Source organism: Dipodomys ordii, unplaced genomic scaffold (assembly GCF_000151885.1).
Source record: "Dipodomys ordii isolate 6190 unplaced genomic scaffold, Dord_2.0 Scaffold1, whole genome shotgun sequence".
In the NCBI taxonomy this organism is placed as follows: domain Eukaryota; kingdom Metazoa; phylum Chordata; class Mammalia; order Rodentia; family Heteromyidae; genus Dipodomys; species Dipodomys ordii.
Window position 1 is genome coordinate 8,928,130 of NW_012267217.1, and position 22,341 is coordinate 8,950,470.

The 22,341-nt window shown below is 33.8% G+C and overlaps 1 protein-coding gene across 2 annotated transcripts in view; it reads left to right on the forward strand.

The window, feature by feature from the left end:
- The window catches only part of Klhl1 (kelch-like family member 1), a 249,553-nt gene that overhangs the window by 221,687 nt on the left and 5,525 nt on the right, over positions 1-22,341 (forward strand). For both annotated transcript variants that reach the window (XM_013028584.1, XM_013028661.1), the window contains 2 exons: positions 2,634-2,796; positions 14,729-14,941. In XM_013028584.1, the coding sequence (XP_012884038.1) occupies positions 2,634-2,796; positions 14,729-14,941 (376 nt within the window). The remainder of the gene's footprint in view (positions 1-2,633; positions 2,797-14,728; positions 14,942-22,341) is intronic.

Below are 22,341 nucleotides of genomic sequence, written 5' to 3' on the forward strand. Positions count from 1 at the left end.
TTTATATTCTCCTTTATCCAGTCACAAGGTTTTACATCAGTATCCTTTTTTCTAAGAGTTACTTTTCAACAAATTAATCTTATCTTTTCCCTTCAGATATTAGTTTGATCATCACATTTTTACCTTCATCATGTGGATGGCAAAAGTGTAGCACCTATTTATGAGCTTTGTCCTTTCTATCCTCCCCATTTCCAAATTGGTATGCTATAGTTTGTAGAAAAGTGAAGGGATGATGGATGAATCCATGAAATGGGAGTCATACAGAAATAAAATTGAATTACAGCTGACTGCTAAATGTCTATTACTTCCTTGGTTCCATGTATTAGCTCTGAAACATAGACATGGATGTACACAGACACAGACACAGACACACAGACACACACACACAGACACACACACACACACACACACACACACACACGAGAAAAAGAAATGCCATAAGAATATATAAGATAGGTAGATTACTAGTGGGAGATACTCTGTCATGGTTTCTCTTATTTTTTTTTTTTACCATTTTTTCCACTGTGGCAACCATTTTGTCTTTACGCTTTACTATAGTCTTTATCTCTGTATACTGAAGTCATCCAAGTTCAATCAAGTTAGCATTTCTATAATCTAAACAAATGTTAGAATGTTTTTTCATAAGCTTTCTGAGACAATTTTAACATATACACAAGGTTAATACTATTCTTAGTCAAGAAAGGAATGGACTATAACTTATCAAAGTTATAGTCTAATTTGTAAATCTGCATAGAAATAGTGAGCAATACCCTAATATGTACCATGTTGAATTGTGTTCTGTTTGTGATCAATAAATTATGTTTTCTTCCTACCAGTTATTCTTCAAAGAATTCAGAATTAATGTTGACAGGAAAATATTTTTCACATGTTGCATCTGTAAAGATATTTTTAGTAAACACGAGGAAGAGGTTGAATATATCATTTTGATTTTGAAATTATTCTGGTACAGTTATTCATTCTACATAATAAGACCCTTCTGCTAGGGAATTAAAACATCTGCAAGAAAAGGCAAATCACGTTACAACCTAGCTAGAGATTGACAATCTGTAGCCATCTGCAAGAACATAACTCTTTATCAAGTGGAAATGTGAAGAATGAATATTTCCAAGAAAGACATGGGTATTTCCCCAACACGGGTTATCAAAATAAACAGCAATCCTGAGAAAATATCACTTGCTCAGGGACTTAATGATGACAACAATATTTAGGAAAATTACCACAGCTTTGATGATAATAACATATCTCACACTGTTTTCCTGATTACACTTTTTAAGATGTTAGCTTTACTGTGCATTTCTAAAACAAATTATATTGATTGTTTGATTGGTATAACAATGAAATTTTATTGAGAGCTTATTATTTGACAAGATCACTAGATGTGTATATGTATTTATATATGTGTATATAAATATATACACTTGTGTGCACATATATGCAGAATACCTATTCGTGTATGTATAGTAGTACTTGTGTTTGGACTCTAAGCCTTTTTTATCAGTCAGGCATTCTGCTGATTGATCCATGCCTCAAGCCCTTTTTAGGTATATTTCAGATCGATCTCCTCTCTATAACAGGTGTTCTGAACAATGGTCCTTAGTGTGTACATCTCATGGAGTTGAGATGACCAATGCACAACCTTGTATGCAGATTTTCATTGGTCAAGATGAGGTTGCACAGAATTTTTACCTGGCTGAGTTATGGATCAAAGCATGAGCCAATGCACTTGGCCACATCTGAAAATTTAAATTTCAATTCCATAAGGAATATATAAAAATAGTCATGTCTAGGGATATCAGCAACATTTCATACTGATATACATTATTAATTTTTATACTTGAAACTTTCTCCTAACTATTTCTAATTTAAATGTCTTGTTTATTCTGACTCATATTCCTTTTGGACAATGCTCATCAGAATTTCTCTATAGGAAATGAAGTCCCTTCCATCAATATGAATAAAATATTTACGTATTGAGCAACATTTTAGCTTTCAGATTATTTTTCTGTGAAGAAATGAAATTTCTGGAACACCAGTGAACAGAAGTTATATGTATTCCCTCTGAAGACTTGCTGTACATTTTATTGATTGAAATTGCTGGTGTTTAGTGATTTCACATAATAGTATGATGGTCATATTATTTTCTAATCAATATATACCTTTCTTATGAACTCATTGGGGACCCATACTAGACTGTAACATAGAATTTGTTTTGAACTGTAGAGGCACAGGACATAAACCCACTGAATTTTAGATTAGTTTCTTTATGTAGTCACAGATAATGTATTGTCAATTTGATTTTAAGGTGTCATTATGAAAGAAAAGCACTCAGTATTTTCATATTAATTTACATGTGATTACATTAAATATACATACCAAGAGACTTATCCTCAGTATATTTGGAAAAATTTATTATTAAGTAGTTGTACAAAAATTGCAATTTTACATATCAGGTTACGCATACAATGCATCTTGGTCAATGTGATGCCTTCTACCCTTCTCCCCACTAGTTTTTCCTCTTGTATCCTTACCCTCAAGATACATATTTTGGTATCTGAGTGAATCATGCAATATTCTTAAGCTCAGAAACAACAGACATTTCTAAAATGTTTCAGGTGTCACAGTACTGGAAGGACCCATCTATGCTGTGGGAGGCCATGATGGCTGGAGCTATCTGAACACAGTGGAGAGATGGGACCCACAGAGTCAGCAGTGGACCTTTGTAGCAAGTATGGCCATTGCTCGGAGCACAGTTGGTGTAGCAGCATTGAATGGCAAGTGAGTACAGTTTCCTTTTGTAGATGATTTAAAGAGTGAGCTCATCACACATAATGGTAAACTACTTGGACAAAATTCTTGTAGAATCTTTTAAAATGCTCTTAGAGTTTTAATGTTTTAAAATTAGTCTTCATGTACAATTGGCAAAGAAAGGCCCCTGCTCTCTCCATGTGAAAGAAACATCTGAAATTCTTATCACTGATTAATGATTCATGAATAGCAAAGTGTTTATGAGAATATTTGCATCTTGTCTGTTAAAATAATAAAGTAGACTTTAAAGGATTTTTGGTGTTTCCATTTCATGACTATATCTGTCTGGACACTTGTGAAGTACCTTCATTTTTATCATTTAAAATCAGAACCTCTAAGGCTCAGTATTAACCCGTAATTTAGGCCAGATAATTCTTTGTTGGGCTAGGATACTGTCCAGTGCATTTTCAAGTTTTTAACTGTACCCTGAGTTTGTACCCGCCAAATACCAACAGCAGCCACTTTCCCTCCAAATCAGAAAAACAAATACAAATATTTCAAGACATTGCTTCGTATCATCTATAAATGGCATAATAGAACTCTTTCTCACCCTCATCAGAAGTTGAGCCATAATTATTATGCTCAGGCAACTGCAAAAACTTTCATTTTATTCTCCCTGTGGATTTACTCCTGTGGTCCATATGTTTAGAATACTTGTACAGATGTTAATGATAAGCCTGTTTTCTATAAGGACTTAACTTTCCAATTACTAATCTGTGGCAATCTTTAATACCCACAGAGTGATATTCTGATCTACTTTTTTTTTCATTTTATACTTCCCATATTGCTCTTTGGTTCTGACTCAAGTAGGCCAAGATCTAAGTTAAGGCAATCTTTTAAATTTTCTTTGTTTGTTTAAACTTCTATTCACATTATCCTTCTATGACTGGATGTTATTCATGGTTGAAATTCATCCACTTTGAGAATTGTTATTGCCAAGCCTATTTTCAATGATCTCCCTTGCACACTACTCCAAAACTGTGTTTATACAATAAGCATCACACTCTGACACCAAAGAAATATTTTTGGATGTCTGATAATGGGCATTTTCCTCTTATTATCACATCTCTCTCTAATGTATCATTCTGAACTGTTATCCCAAATATTATTTTTTGAAACTGTTTTCTTAATTAAAACTAATGAAAAGTAGCAGGAGGCTTCAACATCATAAGTACTGGGATAGAATTGTGACCAGTTTTAAAGCAATGTGCCTAACTCATTTACTCCTTTTTATACAGAATAGACTTCATTTTTCAGTTAAGAAATGACTACCTAGAAGGAAAACAATATTTTCTACTATTTCAATAGTTAGGTATTGTCTTGTGTCTAACCTATGACAAATGTTTGGGAGAAGTGAGTAGGACAACAGGAAAAAACAGTTTTAGAAAACAAGCTGAGCTCTCTCCCCCAGGTTTCCTTCCTCCGGTTATTTTCACCGTGGTATCTAGAACTCCACCTTGGAACATTAGGAGAGAGAGGAGGTAGATAGTTCTCCATGGAGTTTTGACATAAATTTGCATTTTTGAAGAAAGAAGCTTGGCATGCTTGATTCACACCATCATTTCACTGTTATTAAAAGTCAGGCAGCTTTGGTATGACCTTGTTTGTGGTCGTATAGGAAGGAATTCTATGCCTCCATTAGAAAGAATGACATTGCCTCATTTGTTAGGAAATGGAAAGATTTGGAGAAATTATATTAAGTGAAGTAAGCCAGGCCCAAAGAAACATAGGTCCCATGGCTTCTCTTGTTTTCAATGACAAGTACATGTCTAGGACAAGCAGAGAAGGTCAAAGGATATGTACATATGACCACATGAGATAATGTTAAGCAAAATGTACCCCAAGACAGGGACACAGTGGCTTTTCTTTCTTGCTAGTGTTAACTTACAATGTACTATGTGGTTCTTTTGTTTCTTTTGGATGTTCTTCCCCCACAGTACGACCCCTGTTTTCACTGGATTTGATGCCGGTGTTCTCCATCTTGTATATACATTTTTATAATTTGGGAAGGAGAGGGGATATTGCAGAACGCTTAAATGGTGATGCAGGCTGACCCATTATGACGACGATTATGTACAGGACACTATGTTGAAAACAAACTTTATGATTTCAGGGTGGAAGGGTGGGAGGTGTTGGAGAGGTGGGGAGAAAAGTGATGGTAGGGGGAAAACAAAGAAGGAGGTAACAAATTACCTTACTCATGTAACTGTAACCCCTCTGTACAACATTTTTACAATAAATATATATACATACATATTAAAAAATAAAAGTCAGACAGCATTCGAAGATAGAGATAATACAGATACACATTTATGTTTTAAAGAACGTGAAATAGAAGTAGTGTTTCCTTTAGGACAAAGTTTGAGAAGCTTTTCTTGTAATATTTTTTAAAATCTAGATTCCTCAGATTGAGGGAAAAAAATCAAATCACTGTGCAGAACTTCCTTTTGTATTTGATGTCCCTGTGGGACACAGTAAAGCAATGGGAAGAGGAAATGCCTGTTGATTAGAGTATTGTAAATAACAAAGGCAACTCTCAGAGTCTCAGAAGATTGGGTCTTCATCTCTTCACAAGGCAGCATTTCTGCCTTGTGGTGGCTTGAATTGTTGCCATAGTCAGGGACAATGTTATGTAACATGAAAGAAACATACTCAAGAAATGATGTGAATTAAAGTGGGAGTCTCAACACAGCAAGCCTCTATAACACACCCCTATGTCCATATCTTACAACTATAAGACAAAAGTTGTTTCCAGACCTATTTTTTTTGGTATTGTTTATAGCAGACATAATAAAGAGAATCCTGGCATACTCAAAACACACTTATATGAAAGTTCACTTAAGGCAGTTATTTTGGTCTCATGGAACTTCTAACTTACTGTAAGATATATACTGATTAGCTTTTGTAACAACCTGTACTCTGATCCAAATGATTCCTAAAGATTTTATTATCTTCTTTCTTCATTGACTCAGAAGGACATATAAATGGTGGGACAAAGAGTGAACCAATTCAACATGATATTCACTGAACACTATGTTGGAAATAAACTACACAACTTCAGGGAAGGAGAAGAGATGATCGTGGACAAACCAGGGAAAAAACAAGGGAGTGGGTGACACTGTTCAGAAGGAAATGTGCTCGTTACCTGACTTAGGTAACTGTAACCCTTCTGTACATCACCTTTACAATTTAAAGACCAAAGAGTAGGGAATCTAACTTTGTCGCTTAGTATTAAACCGTTTCATTCTCAGTCTAATTTCATCCTTTCCTTCACTGTCAGCTCTTCCATGAGAATGACATACTTGCCACCTTTTATTCATCAGCTGTTGTGACCTTCTGTGACTCTTGTCTTTACACGTAATACTTCCCTGTGTACATTGCCTTTTCTGTTATTTTTTTTCTTTATTGGTCTCACAATTTTTTTTACTCATCTTTCAACTCTAACTTGAAATGTCACATTAACTTTCCGGCTGCAAAACTGCCAGTGGTTACTTCCTATGCTGTCCATGTGTTTACGTCCAGTGCCAGAATTTCCACTGCTCCTCAGATACTCCACATCTTGTCATCTTAGTAAAAAATCAGCTGGTTAATGCAACGTCTGAGTGGACAGATTATGAGGGAAGAAAAAAGCCTTTGATAGATACTGAGAAATTCTCTGTGCACATGGTAGCAGGTATTCTAATTGTATATGGTTTCTATTCCTTAGTTGGTTTAATTATTATTATTATTATTTTTACTTTCTGGTATTTAGTTATCTAATTTAATGATCACTAACAAGTAAATGATAGAAAAAAAGGTTGTAAAGTATATATTTTGAAAAAAATTTTTTAAAGTATATGATTTAAAGGTCTGTGGATATATGAAGCAGCCTATAAGGACATTGTTATCACTTTGCTCACATTCCTGTATCCTAATTTTATTTTCACAGATGGAAGTGTGTCTTTTTTCTATTCAATTAGTTTTCCTGAGTGATAATTGATATTCTACATTAAGTTATTGAAATTTTATGTTTAATTTTTTTGGGTAATTGTGAGGCTTGAACTCTGCGCTTGGGTGCTACCCCTCAGCTCTTCAGCTCAAGGCGGGCACTCTACCATTTGAGCTATAGCACCACTTCCAGTTTTCTGAATAGTTTATTGGATAAGAGTCTCACAGACTTTCCTACCTGGGCTGGCTGTGAATTGTGATCCTCAGATCTCAGCCTCCTGAGTAGCTAGGATTACAGGCATGAGCCACTGGTGCCCAGCTTATTAAATTTTTATTTGTAGAATGTATCATAACATGAACAACATGAGGAGAATAAATCATATACCAAATGAAATAAACAACTGAGCATGTAGCCTTTATTATATAATTTATAAGAAAACAGCTGACATATTTCAAGCATTAGTTCACTACTAATGTCATCTCATTTTTATTGAGAGATTTCATACATTTCTTGACTATATAAACACTGTTACTGTGTTCCAGTAGAGAAAGACTCATAAACTATGCAATTTTGTCATAGTCGTTACTAATATGATAATATAATTTGAAATCTTTGTAAGAACATTTTATTTCAATGCTAATATATTAGCTGAAACATGCAGATTGGTGCTGAAGTTATATTAAGTAAACAGTACAATTAAGCCTAACTTTATTTTTTTAAATTTTTTTGATTCTAAAGATGATGTACAGAGTGGTTAAAGTTACATAAATCAGGAAATGAATACCTCTTCCCTAGTGTTTCCCCATTATTTTCCCTCAGAACTTTCCTCCTATACATTTTCAACACAGTGTTTAGTGAGTATCATTACCCCATTAGTTCATACTTTATCCCACCATTTCTGTATCCCATCTTACTATCCCCCAAACAGATATACTTCCCTAAAAGACAGAAAGAACAGAAATAAAAGAGAAAGAAGTGAAGATACTGTACAGAAAGGTTACAGTTATAAGAGTAAGGTAATGAGTACATTTGCTATCAATCATTGTTACCCTCTTCTTTGTTTTCCCCTACTGTGCCTTCCGTCCCCACCTCCCCAATTCTTCCCTCTCCCTCCTCCCAAGTTGTACAGTTCATTTTCAATATAGTGTTTGTATGTCTCATTGTTACAATGGATCAATCTGTACCCTTATTTCAGCATTTTGTTATTTTCTTCCCCTCCCCATATAACAAAAATGCATATGCAAGATATAGGGCACTGGAGTCAACTACAGTGAAAACAGGGATTATACCATGGGGGAAGAACATACAAAAGAAACAAAATCACACAGTACATTATAAGTACATTAAAAACAATAGCAACAGAGAAAAAAACTTATTGTGTCTCTATCTTGGAGTTCATTTCGCTTAGCATCATCTTTTTTTCTTTTCATGGGGCTTGAACTCTGGGCCTAGGTGCTGACCCTCAGCTCTTCAGATCAAGGAGAGCACTCTACCACTTGACCCACAGCACCACTTCCAGTTATCTGAGTGGTTTATTGGAGATGAGAGTCTCACAGTCCTTCCTACCGGGGATGGCTTTGAACTGTTATCCTCAGATCTCAGCCTCCTGAGTAGCTAGGATTGCAGGCATGAGCCATGCTCCCGGTTTTCACATCATCCTTTATGATCATATTTCATAGCTTTCGACCTTTTCTGCTTGTCCTAGACATATACCAGTTATTGCAGATAAGGGAAACCATGGGACCTATGTTTTTGGGGGCCTGGCATTTATTATCATTTTTTCCAAGGCTTTCCATTTTCTAACAAATGGGGCGGTGCCATTGTGTGTGTATGTGTGTGCGTGTATAATTTTCTTGATCTATTCATCTACTGAGGGGCATCTGGGTTGGTTCCATATCTTAGCTATGGTGAATAATACTATAGCAAATATAGTTGTGCCTGTAGTTTTAGTATGGCCTTGTTTGTGACATTTGTGTAAGTGCCCAAAAGTGGGATTGCTGGATTATAGGGGAACTCTATGTGGAGTCTGTTCAGGAACCTCCATACTGCTTTCCAGAGTGGTTAAACAAGTTTACACTTCCACCAACAGTGCAAAAGGATTCTTTTTTGGCCATATCCCCTCCAGCATCTGTTGTTATTAGAGTTCTTGATTATAACCATTATAACTGGGGTGAGGTAGAATTTCAATGTTGTTGTGATTTGCATTTCTTTTATGACTAGAGAAGTTGAGCATTTCTTCATGTTTCTATTGGCCATTCTTATTTGCTCTTCAGAGAAGTTTCTTTGTAAGTTTTTAGCTCACTTACTAATTGAGCAGTTGTTTCTTTGAGGATTTGTTGTTGGGGAATTTAATTTTTTGAGTTCTAAAGATATTTTAGATATGAGGCCCTTGTCCATTGTATGGCTAGTGAAAATCTTCTCCCAACCTGTGAGCTTTCTACTGATCTTGATACCTATGTCCTTTGCTGTGCAGAAACTCTGCATTTTATCAATCCCATTTAGTCTCACAGACTTTTCTGCCTGGGCTGGCTTTCCATTGCAAATCTGATCTCAGCCTCCTGAGTAGCTAAAATTACAGTATAAGCCATCAGTACCTGACCTTCACATTATTTTTTGTATGTTTTTGATTGTAAAAATGCTGTATAGAGGGGTTACAGTTAAATGAGAAAGGTAATGAGTACATTTCCTATTGAGAATTGTTGCGTCCTCCTTTGTTTTCCCCCATCATCCCTTCTCTCACACCTCCACAATGACCCCCCACCCCGAAGTTGTAAAGTCGTTTTCAACATAGTGTTTTGTAGCTCTTTTTGTTAAAATGAGCCAACCTGTATCTTTATTTAAGTATTTTGTTTTTTCCTTTCCCCTCCCCGAATTAGAGAAGTGTATATACAAGATACAGGGCACCAACATCAAATACAGTGAAAATAGAGGTTATACAATGGGGGAGGAACCTACAAAGTAACCAGATATAACATGGTGCATTATAAATATGTTAGAAACAATAGCAAGAAAGATAAAAGATATTTGAGTCCCAATTTTGGGGTTCATTTCACTTAACATCATCTTATGTGGTCATATGTACATAGCTTTTGACCTTTTCTACTTGTCCTAGTCATGTACTAGTTATTACAAATAAGGGAAACCATGAGACCTATGTTCCTTTGGGCCTGGCTTACTTCACTTAATATAATTTTTTTCCAAGTCTTTCCATTTCCTAACAAATGGGGCAATGTCATTTTTTTTCTGATGGAGGCTTTGAATTCACACACACACACACACACACACACACACACACACATGCCACACTTAAAGAGAAACTTCTCTGAAGAGGAAATATAAATGGCAAATAGACACATGAATAAATGATCAACCTTTCTAGCCATAAAAGAAATGCAAATCAAAACAACATTGAGATTCCATCTCACCCCAATTAGAATGGCTATGATCAAGAAATCTAACAACAGATGCTGGAAGGGATGTGGCCAGAAGGGAACCCTACTGGATTGTTGGTGGGAGTGTAAACTTGTTAAACCACTCTGGAAAGCAGAATGGACATTCCTCAAAAGACTTCACATAGAGCTCCACTATGACCCAATAATCCCCAATCCCATTTTTGGGCATTTACCCAAATGATCACAAACATGGCCATACTAAGTTTACCAGCACAACTATGTTTATTGCAGCATTATTTACCATAGGTAATATATAGAACCAAGTCAGATGTCCTTCAGTAGATGAATTTTTTTAGATAGATATAAGATTAATATAGTTTCTAACTTACTCATTACCTCTATGTAATAAATAGATTTACTTTCTGGTGAATATGTTTTGTTTAATATATATCTTAATTAATATTTAATAATTAGCTTATTTAGATCTCTAGTTTGAGAACTTTTGTGAAAACATTTTGAATACTTAACATTATTTGTTACTGAGATAATTATGTGGATTTTTTAGCCATTTTTAATAAATATAGTAAATATGTTACTTTAATGTATTTTATACATTGAACCATCTCTGCAACCCAGGTACAATATACACTTGGCTATGGTGTATGTACTTTTAATAACATTACATTTTACAAATATGTTGATATATATTTTACATTTCATTTAGCAATTTGAAAAAATAAAAAATAAATATTACTACAAGAATTTACTTTATTGACAACTATCAGCAATTAGTACAGATATGTAAATAATAGAATTTATATGTAGGTTATGTGAAAAAATAGAACAACTTAAGAATGAACACTTCTTTTAAATAATATATGATGTGATATAATTTTTATGTATAAAATACTATTTCTGTGCAAGGTGTCTCACATGAAGACAATCATGCAATCTTTCTACAAATATAGTTAGCTTTATTTCAACAATATTTCAAGATTATAGCATCATTCTCTTGGGTTACATTTTCAACTCAAACCACATGCAAATAAATGAGATTAGATTGCCTGAAGTGTTTAGGATGATTTTTTTTTAAAAAACAACATCTGAATGAATAAGTAGTTCCATTCCGGGTAATTTTGCAAGCTAAATTGTCCAATATTTGTGTTTTAAAAAGCTCCTTGGGTAATTTCAACATATTGTAGGATTGAGAACCAGCAGACAAACTAGTGAGTAATCAAGCAGAGAGACATGAGCTTCAGGAAGGGAGCACTTGGGCAATCAGAAGCATTTGATCCTGGCATACTTCATGAGAATCACAGACAACTTTTGAAAATAATGTACCCAGGATTTTAAATTGTTTAACCATATTCTATTATTCCAGGGCATTGGATCTTGAGTAAATCAAAGTATTAAATATTTTTTATATATTTACTTTCTTTCTATGCTTTTATTTTGAAACTAAAAAAGGACAGCAAAGCTTTTCAATATAGTAGGGATAATAGCCATAAAATAAGACTAATTCCACAAATATGGTTTCCCTGAAATGATGAAAGTCTCTTATGTCTTTGCTCTGTTGACTTTTGTTCATTTAGTCCAAATGTATACAATTCTTTACTTAATCTGCCATTCATCTAAAGTCACACTATTTTTCACATAAAGGCTACATCAGCCTCATATCATTGCTCTAGCAGATTCTTACAGCTCCTGACACTGTACAGTTTGTACACTTTGAATTTTTTCCCTCAGGTATACTTGTGCTCATTTTATCATCACCACCATCATTTTAATACTTGTTGTGCAAACATCATTTTCTCAGGAAGACCTTACTCGGTTAATTATTTATATGATACACATACCTTTCATACCTTCCTCGAGCACTTAGGACTTCCCACAATTGTATATAATATATGTGATTATTTTTTATGCATGTTGTTCCATATCTATAGATAGAATTACAAAACTTAGGATGTGTATGTGTGTGTGTGTGTGTGTGTGTGTGTGTGTGTGTGTGTGCTGGTCATGGGTCTTGAACTCAGGGCTTGGCACTGTCCCTCTGTGTTTTTGCTGAAGGCTAGTAACCACTGTTCCTCTTCCAGCTTTCTGGTGGTTAATTGGAGAGAAGACTTTCATGGATTTTCCTTCCTGGGTTGGCTTTAAACCAAATTCTCACCTCTCAGTCTCCTGGATAGGTGAAATTACAAGAATGAGTCAGTGGCACTAAGTAAACCTTTATATTTTTTGTATGATCAGATGCACATAGGCCTTTTGCCTTCTGTTCTAAGAATTCTGACCTCCTTGGGTCTCACTCTGTGGGATTTCCTGGAGGCATGTATAATTTACTATGTCCCAGTGTATTACAGATCTAGCTTCTGCATATGAATAAAAACATGTGCCATGTTTCTCTGAGCTTGACTTACCTCACTTAAAACGATTTGCTCTAAGTTCTTCCATTTCCTTGCAAATAACATATTATTATTTCTTGTGCTGGTGTAAAATGCCACTGTGTATAAGTACCACATTTTTATTGACCCACTCATCTATTGTAGGGCATCTGGACTGTTTCCATAATTTGTCTATTGTGAATAGTGTTGCAATGAACCTGGATGGGCCAGTGTCTTTATGATAACCTGGCTTGTGATGTTCTGGGTAGATGCCCAGGAGTGGTATGACTGGGAAGGTCTAACTTTAGTTTTTTGAAGAACTACTGTACATAGTGATTATACTAGTTCACATTCCCACCAACAATGCAATAGGGTTCCTTTTGCCCCACATTCCCATCAACTTTTGTTGGTCAAATTCACAATATTGGCCAATCTAACTGGGGTGAGTTGTTTCAATTTGTGTTTGCTTTCTGGCCAATCTAACTGGGGTGAGTTGTTTCAATTTGTGTTTGCTTTCTGGCCAATCTAACTGGGCTGAGTTGTTTCTGGCCAATCTAACTGGGGTGAGTTGTTTCAATTTGCGTTTGCTTTCTGGCCAGAGATGATGAGCATATCCTCATATTTCTTTCCTTACTCTTACCCCTTCTTTTAAGAAATTTCTCATTAGTTCCTTTGCCCATTTGGTGATTGGCTTACTAGCTTTGACAGGGATTAGTTTCTTCAGCTTTTGTATAATTTGTATATTAAACTTGTGTGTAATGTATTGCTGGTAATATCTAGTTGGTAATAATTTGACAATATTTATCAAAATGTATTTCAAGAAATGAACACAAGATTTTTTTTCAGTTTTTGCTATTTTTGTTTCCTTTTCTTTTTGTCTAATTTATCTTTATATCATTGGGAGGTTAAGCAGAAGCACAGAAATGAATGAACAAAGGGTAAACAAATGAGCAATGGTACTGACTGGACACTTGGTTGAAAATGAACTATACAACTTATGGGTGAGATGGGAGGAAAAACGCTGGAAAGAACAAGGAATGGGCTGAAATTGTCCAAAAGGAAATATACTCTGCTTTACTTATATAACCATAAATCCTCTGTTTTTAGTATTTAAAAATATGTGGCACATTTAAAAGTGAAAAAGTGCATAAATGTGTGCAACAGTGGGTGTTTTCCTGTGATGATATCATGATGTCATCAAATGAAAAAATATCATGTTAAGTAGGGTAACACTTTGTATATTTATGTATTTTAAGCACCAGTGATAATATACAAATTATTTCCCTGTATTCTGCAATATTTCTGATTATCAAGATAACGATATCAAATTAAAAATATTTTGCCCATTTCAGCAATATTTGATCAAACTGACACCATTATACTTGATTTTCATGTAAAAGCTTTCTTATCAATGGTATAGGTAATAAGACAGATGCTTGTTATGTCAATATGCATGTCCTAAACTGTAGTGATGGAACACATGATTTACATACACCCAAATCTATTGTGCCTCCAAAAGTAGAACAATCCTTTTTCTTTTGTTTATGGTCATTTTTCTTTTACACTAATGTGTATTTTAATACAGCTTCATTAATATTTATGAATATTAATATACTAACACTCATTATTTAATTGATACACATAAGATAGGAAAGTAAAACAGTGTCTCTTGGGAGAGAGTGAACCAGTGAGATCCAGAAAAAACTAACAAAAACAAATGAAGATGATTGTGGTCCAATTAGTTTATTTGCAGGTATGCAAATTGATCAATGAGAACTGTTACATGGTTTTAAGAAGCTTAACAAGAGAGCATAATGGAAAGGGTGAGTTTGATCGCAACATATTTTATAAATGTATGGAAATGCTACAATAAAACATCTTATAAAATTAGTTTATGCTAAATTTACAAAGAGAAGAAAAGAAAAAAATTAAGCTTCTAAAATAATTATGGTTAGGAAATTATACACACATTATCTAATGTTTTACATCACAGAGTAATCAGAATTCCAGGCCTATGTTACATCACAGAGTAATCAGAATTCCAGGCCTATGTTTTCCTTTATAGGTTATCTGTTACAAAACCTTTAGTTGGAGTAATATATTTCTAACACAAAATGTAAAATTTCTTCTTAAAGGAACTTGTCCACATTTTGTCGTTCCATTTCTGACCTTTAATCATGTTTTTCTTTTTGTAATTTTAGGTTGTATTCAGTTGGGGGTCGCGATGGAAGCTCCTGCTTGAGTTCAATGGAGTACTATGATCCTCATACAAATAAGTGGAACATGTGTGCACCGATGTGCAAGAGGAGAGGTGGTGTTGGGGTAGCCACGTGTGACGGGTTTCTTTATGCAGTAGGTGGTCATGATGCCCCTGCTTCAAATCACTGCTCCAGGCTCCTAGATTATGTAGAAAGGTAAGAGCGCAAAGGTATTGTTCTAGTGTAATTGCTAGTGAAATTAAGATGGAGCCTAAAATAAGTGATTATAAACTACATACATACACTGAATTAGGGAAAAATAAACTCAACTCTTGGAGTTGCAATACTTTAAATAGTCTTATTTTTTTCCTTGAGTTAATTTGAAAAGTTTGGTTAAAAAACTAGACAGTAGTATCTGTTCATATTATTTTTTTTCTGTTTGATTTGTTATATTTATCCTGTTTACTACCAGTTCAAACTCTCAAATTGAATTATAAACTTCTTTGTCTTATGATATATACATTTTAAAGACATGGAATTTATATACATTAAATGTAATATATGTATGTGTGTATATATACATATATATAAAGTGTGTGTGTGTATAAATATATATATATATATATATATATATATATATATATATATATACATTACTTGAGCTAGTTGGGATTAAATGTTAAATCCAGGAATACATTCCTCATGGAAGAGCTACACTCTGGAACCAAACATATTTTACATTTATTTTTTAAATGAAGTTTCACCAAAATTCAGGGTTGCCCTCAAAAGGTTAGCCTTTTCCCTCTGTGTCTCAAGTAGCTGAGATTCTAGGTGTATACTAACACATCTGCTTAGAATTATATACATATATAATACTTCTGACATGTGGACAAATACAGTTTATATATCAAATCATTCTAAGAATAGAGCAGGCACAGATTGATATGAGCAAGAAGCTCCTTTGGCTGCAAGCATAATCTAACAATGTAGAAACTGTCTTGGTTATAGCTTCATTTTTTAACGAACTATACACCATTTGGTAATATGTGCCAGTGTTTCATAGCATTCTGCAATTTTTAAGAAGACTTGTAATGCATCCCTATTGCGTAAGAATATACATTGATTTATTTATAAATGGCAATAGAATTTTCAGTTCAAATGTTTTATCCCTACGCAATTCTACATCGTTAATATCTCAGTGGCATAATACCATGCTGCTTTTTTCTTACTCATGCTCTATGCTTATGGTGCTATCATTTGGTCCCATGACTGACATAAAGACAGCAACACTGAGTACTGTGAGTCTGCATACTGAAAGGAAAAGGCCAGCTTTGTTCACTTTTTCTTAAAGATTCTACCTATATATTAGATAAGCATCTTTGGTTCAGGCTTCAAAGTCAAACCAGTCAGATGATCACAGAAAACATGCCTGAAAACAGGACCACTGTATCCCACCTTCACCTGGAAGAAATACAAGACCTCACAGTTTTTCTTGGGATGTTAGCAGATAGCATTCTTTCTACTCCTTCTTCCAAGTAGTACAGTTAATAGGAGAAAATAATTCTTTTCTCCTGTATACCATTTTTTTCTAAAACATTTGTTCTTTTTACTAAGATCATTGACAAAAGATAGCTTCTGATAAACACCCTCCATTTAAATCCATGCTACTTTTTGAACAATATATGAACTATGTATAACAATTTTGCTATCGTGTGAAGTAGATTGTAGCTTTATGACCAAGGTAACATACAGAAGGGCATTAAAGAACCAATTTTTCAATTAAACATTTGTTAATCTCAGACTCTGAATTTGAAATCTCAGAATGAGGAGGTGCACAGAGTTCAAATCAATGGATTTATGCATTTATACAAACAAGCATGAAATCATTTGTTGTAAAACAATCAATAGTCTCACCTCTCCTTGTTATTTTCCTTTACTAAATTCTTAGACAAAATAGAGCATTGAAATATAATGTGACAACAATTTTACCTTGAATGGCTTATATAAATGGTACTAATGAAATGATTTTTCATCTAACTTTACTTTGTAATGTACTGAAAATGTTTGGGAGCACAGACATAAATAATTCACTCTAGGAATACATTTGTGATGCAGAATTTAAATAAGCCCAGCTATTTCAAGTTGAAGGAATTCACTGGATATGCACAGTCTCAGTAATGGGGAAGCACACATTATGATTCTTATCTGAATTCATACTAAATGTCATAACTTTCTTCATGTTATATAATATCCTGTGGCTTGATTCTTTCATTTGTAAATTATCAACAAGTCTGGAAAAAATAATGGTGCCTCTTAAAACTACTTTGCACTTATAATACGAATCATGTTTTAAGTATCAATCTTAGGTAAAAGTCATTAGAAGTAGCACAGATAGTGTGAAGGACTATATTTTGTCGATAGAAAGTTGCATCGAATTTCAAGAAGTCATAATATCTTTTTGAAGTGCAAGTGTATTGCATAATGATGGTATTAAGCACAGTTATATAATACTTACCGTTTTCTTAAGTGTCAAATTGCTTTAAGCATAAAGAACACTGGCACCACAAGTCAGAGTAGGTTAGAAAGCCAGGGCTTAGGGAGAACAGAAAGTCCAGAAAAGAGCAGATGAAAAGTCATTTTTGACCAAATCTTAGTCTGACATGAGCATGAGGGCTGACAAAACGATGGGTCAAAAATTTACATTAAGTTCCAAGTGATTATACGCCATTAAATATGACCCATTAGACAAAGAATATGCATTCATCAGTTGATTTTTGCAGTGTGTTTTGTTATATTTTGCATTGTGCTGTATAGAACATGCAAGGGAACATATTACAAAAATTTACTGTTGAAATGTTACAAACAAGACTGGAATCCAAACAATGAATCAGAATATATGTACAAAACTATCATTATCATTGCTGAATAATTAGATGAACCATCCTTTTAGTGTGTGTGTATCTGTGTTGGTGGGGAGGTGGGGAGCGTTAGTGAGATAGTACTGGATTAAATCCAGGGTCTACCCCTTATTGCCAGGCAATCATTCTAAATGGTTTTGCTTGTTTTTTTTTTTTTGAATGTGTCTTGGATGACATTCTTTGCAATTTCCCCCAGCATCCTCAGTAGCTGAGATAGCAAATGTACCCCCACCAAAGCAAACTAATTAGGACCATTTTTAATCTCAATATCTGCATCTCAAGGCTGGTGAAAGATCAAGATAATAGTAATTCATCAGATCAGACTCTGTCAACTCAACTTCTATTTTCTCAGATCTAATCACTTTACACGTACCATAAATAGCTTTTCCTGAAACAGATTTGGTCAGTTTTTCCTACTAAACTTGGTTCTCCGTATTGGCAGTGGCCAATATCACAACTCTACCTCATTATTCCCGCCCCTGGCATGATTCCTGACACAGAATAATCACCATTTATTGATGAGTGAGCAACAAAGGGATACTGAACTAAAACTTTCTTCAATACATACTATCTTTAAGTTGTTATGGGATAAATGAGTAGATTGTAAAATAAGTATATAAATAAAAGTGGTGGAAAAATATTATAATGGAGAATAGATAGATGTTGGAAGGGGTATAGTCAGTAGAATTTTATTTTGTATATTTAGGATTTGCATGTGATTGCTTATTTTCATCATTATTGGCTGAATGTCAAAGATTCTTGAGTATTTTAGGCATTTATTAAATAAACAAATTTGATGTAGAAGATGCCTAAAAATGAAGCAGATTTCCAAGTATTCATTAAAAATGCAGCTTTAAACTGTAATCACCCAATATATCACCCTTTCGATTAAAAAATACAATTTAAAAATAAATAAAAATGCACCTTTATATCATACACAAAGGCTATTAAAATCAGTATTAAATGTATTAAAATCAGTATTAAATGTATTGTACATACTTAGACAAAAAGCAAAAGTTGTTTGTGGAGTACTAGTGGCTCACACCTGTAATCCTAGCTACTCAGGAGGCTGAGATCTGAGGATCGTGGTTCAAAGCCACCCCAGACAGGAAAAGTCCATGAGACTCTTTTCTCCAGTAAACCACGAGAAAACCAGAAGTGGCACTGTGGCTCAAGTGGTAGAGTGCTCACCTTGAGCTGAAGAGCTGAGGGACAGCACCCAGGCCCAGAGTTCAAGACTCACAAACAAAACAAAACAAAACAACAACAACAAATATATATATGTATATGTACATTTACATATATATATATATATATATATATATATATATATATCCCAAAGTCTGGATTAGAAAAATCCATTAAAAGCGAAGAGGTTTTATACATTTCCATCAGCTCAGTAGCTTTCTTATGGCTAGTGATTTGACCAAAATTAATTAATGAAAGTTTAGATTTGGTGGCAGACATAGGGAGATAAACTATACGTTTAGTTGAAAACATAAATGTTAATTATTATAAACATTAAAATAGACACAAGAATAGAATCCTTTTATTCTTTCATTACTTTTAATTCTTAATTTCATTTCAAAAGAGAGAAAACCAATTACTTAAAGTATTGGTATTTAAATTATTCTTTATGCAGCATATTAGTATATTGTTATTTTAAAAATATGGAAATCTGGGCAGGGAAGGTGGCTCAGTGGTAAAGCGCTTGCCTTGCATGCCTGAGGCCCTGGGTTCAATTCCTCAACACCACATAAGCAAAAAGAAAAAAAGCTGGAAGTGGCGCTGTGGCTCAAGTTGTAGAGCGTTAGCCTTGAGCTGAAGAGCTGAGGGACTGTGCCCAGGCCCTGAGTTCAGGCCCCGCAATCAGACCCAATATATACATATATATGGAAATCTAAATATTCTGCAAAAAATAATTACTTGGTTTGGGTTATATAGAGATCTTCTACATTTTAACATTTCAACTCACATTTTTCTTTGTATTTCTTTTTTTTTCTTTTTCCTTTTCTGTTTATTCTTAAGATATCATTGTTGGAACTAGATGCATGAATATAACAGGAAAAGCTTAGCGAGTTTGTTGAGATTTTGCTATTAGTTTAATTTTCACAATCTGCTTGCTAATGAAATGTGTATGAGTTGATGATAGAAATTTGTAAAATGATGGGGATTCTAGAGCAATCAAAGTACCTAGGGGCTCTAATCTATATATGTATTGTGTGTTCTCTCAATGACATATGATTGAAGGACAAGTTTTGAGGTGAAAAGCTAGAGACAAAATGTGGAAGAGCTTGCTGTCCTTGAAAATGTTACCAAGAATTGTACCTTATAGCAACTTATCCTTATATTTTGTGGAAGAAGAACAATTTGGAGGAAAGACAGATGTACATGAAAACGGAAAGCCTGTCATGTACTGAGTCAGTGGAAGGATATCAACCCTAACATCAAACTTTTATAGACTTCCCTGTCATATTAGTTGCGCAAGTGGCTACAAAAAATAACCTTATATTTCCTACACTGAAGTGAGGAGGTAATTCTAAAGTTGGCTTTAATATTCAGATCTGCTCAATAGCCTCCATATTACCTTCATCAACAGTTTTTTAAAAAATTTTAACCAGGAGCTGCTCAGTATGTTCACATTTTCTGTGAGTTCTGTCAAGGAGTCATTCAATTTTCTTTCTTAATAATTCATTTCATTATTTCCTTAATCTTGCAGAATAGACATAATTAATATAACTTGAGTGAAAATATAATTTGTAGAAATAAAGTCTATGGGATTAATTACAATTATGACTAAGAGTCTAAAATAAATTAAAATAACAGGCTAGTCTTATTTTTGTCTCAAATGTACTAAAGTTCCATATCAAGTAACATCAATTCAGATACCATCTTCATAGAAAATGGTGACATCAAATAAACTTTTAAACTATTTCTGTAGAAAATAATGAATATGAAATATTGGGAAGGGACAAATAAATCTAATTTCTTCATCTCAGTTCTTTTGATCCATTATAAATTTCACTCATAATTATGATGGAAAATTAAGAAGAATGCTGATAGGTATAAAAAATACCAAAGTATATTTTAGATATGTTAAACAAGTTTATAATGAAATTCCTTATTTATAAAATTAATATCTGATAATAAAAATACATTTAATAATAAACATTAAGCATATAACACAATAACCTAAAAGAACAAATATTGTGAATACTTTTAAATATGCTGTCTTTTTAAGAGTTGTAGGGTTGAAACATATAGTCACATGAAATCATGTCACCTCATATATTCTGGTAAGTGACAAGAATTTCATAGATCAAATGGAAAATATACCTTTGCATACCCTCCTGTTTTAGATGATATATTCAAAAAATATTTTATGTATCATGAATGAATTTGAGCCTTAAAAAAGGAACTCTGTCTTGACTGTTTTCAGATTAAAGCTGGTTTTTCTGTCACTCAAATTATTTTGCTTCTTAGGGCACTGACTCTTTGTTCAGTTTCAGGAAGTTACTGAGTTCCCATTGCCTGAGTTCTTCAATATCCTTTCAGGATGCCACTTCACTGGTTCTAATATACAGTTCTCTCTCTCTCTCTTTCTCTGTGTTAGTGGATGTCTCTGTTATCTCTCTGTCTTCTGACTCTGTCTTTGTTTCTCAATTCCAAATGTTTCCAAAGTAATGATTTTATATTTAAAATTAATTACATAATTTAAGGTCATATTTTATCCTTAAAATACAGAAGTGACAATGAAATTTCAAAGAAAATGAATGGTTCTTCAAGAAATGTGGCGATTTTCAAAAAGAAACTGAGTTTTGTTCCATGGCTCTCACATGCCTTCAGTGAGTTTTCATTTTACAGCCAATGTTAGTTGCTATATACTGCTGCTTCTTGCCTGAAGGCTCCAAACTTAATAGAGTTTCTGATACAGAGTTCACACACACTCTGACTCAGAAGGCCACAGTGAGATGGAGGAAAGGCGGGCAGGCTGATACCAATATGTTATTTATGTATTTCATGTATTTCTTTTATTTCTAACAAACTGATAACAAGAGACAAAAATCAGTGCTTATAAATTCTGTCAAAAAATATAACAATGACAATGACAGAAATCATTGTTGGAAATGGTTGTATATCTTCTTGTTCATAAGTTAATAAATAAATAAAATGCATTTACTTCCTTTTGAATATAACTTTATAACTTCCCAGACTAAGAAGTTAATCTGCATAGTTGAATATCAAAAGAAAAGAAGCTGCTCAGTCATTGGTCATTGATGCAAGGAGAAGGAAAGTGGCTACTGGGTTAATCTAAAATTTGTGCTCAATTCCTGGATTTGTCATACAAGACCCATATGTAATGACTTGAGGAATACAAGTTTGGGGATTATTTAGTTTGATTTTACTGATAAAACATAAATACAAATACCATATACTGGATAAACATACATTATTATTTGTTTGCAATATCACCTACCATTGGAAATAGGTGCATTTAATTCAAAGACTTGGAATTTTGAAATAAACTCACATTAGAAAAGTACTTTTAGATAGTGTTTGAACTATAAAATACAAACTGTATTTCATAATGTAGATGAACACTTACAAACCTGTACCAAAAAGTAGGGCTTGTTAAGTGTTTTCCCAAATGGTTTTTAATGTATTTCATGTTTGTAACACACATGTGATTTACAACCA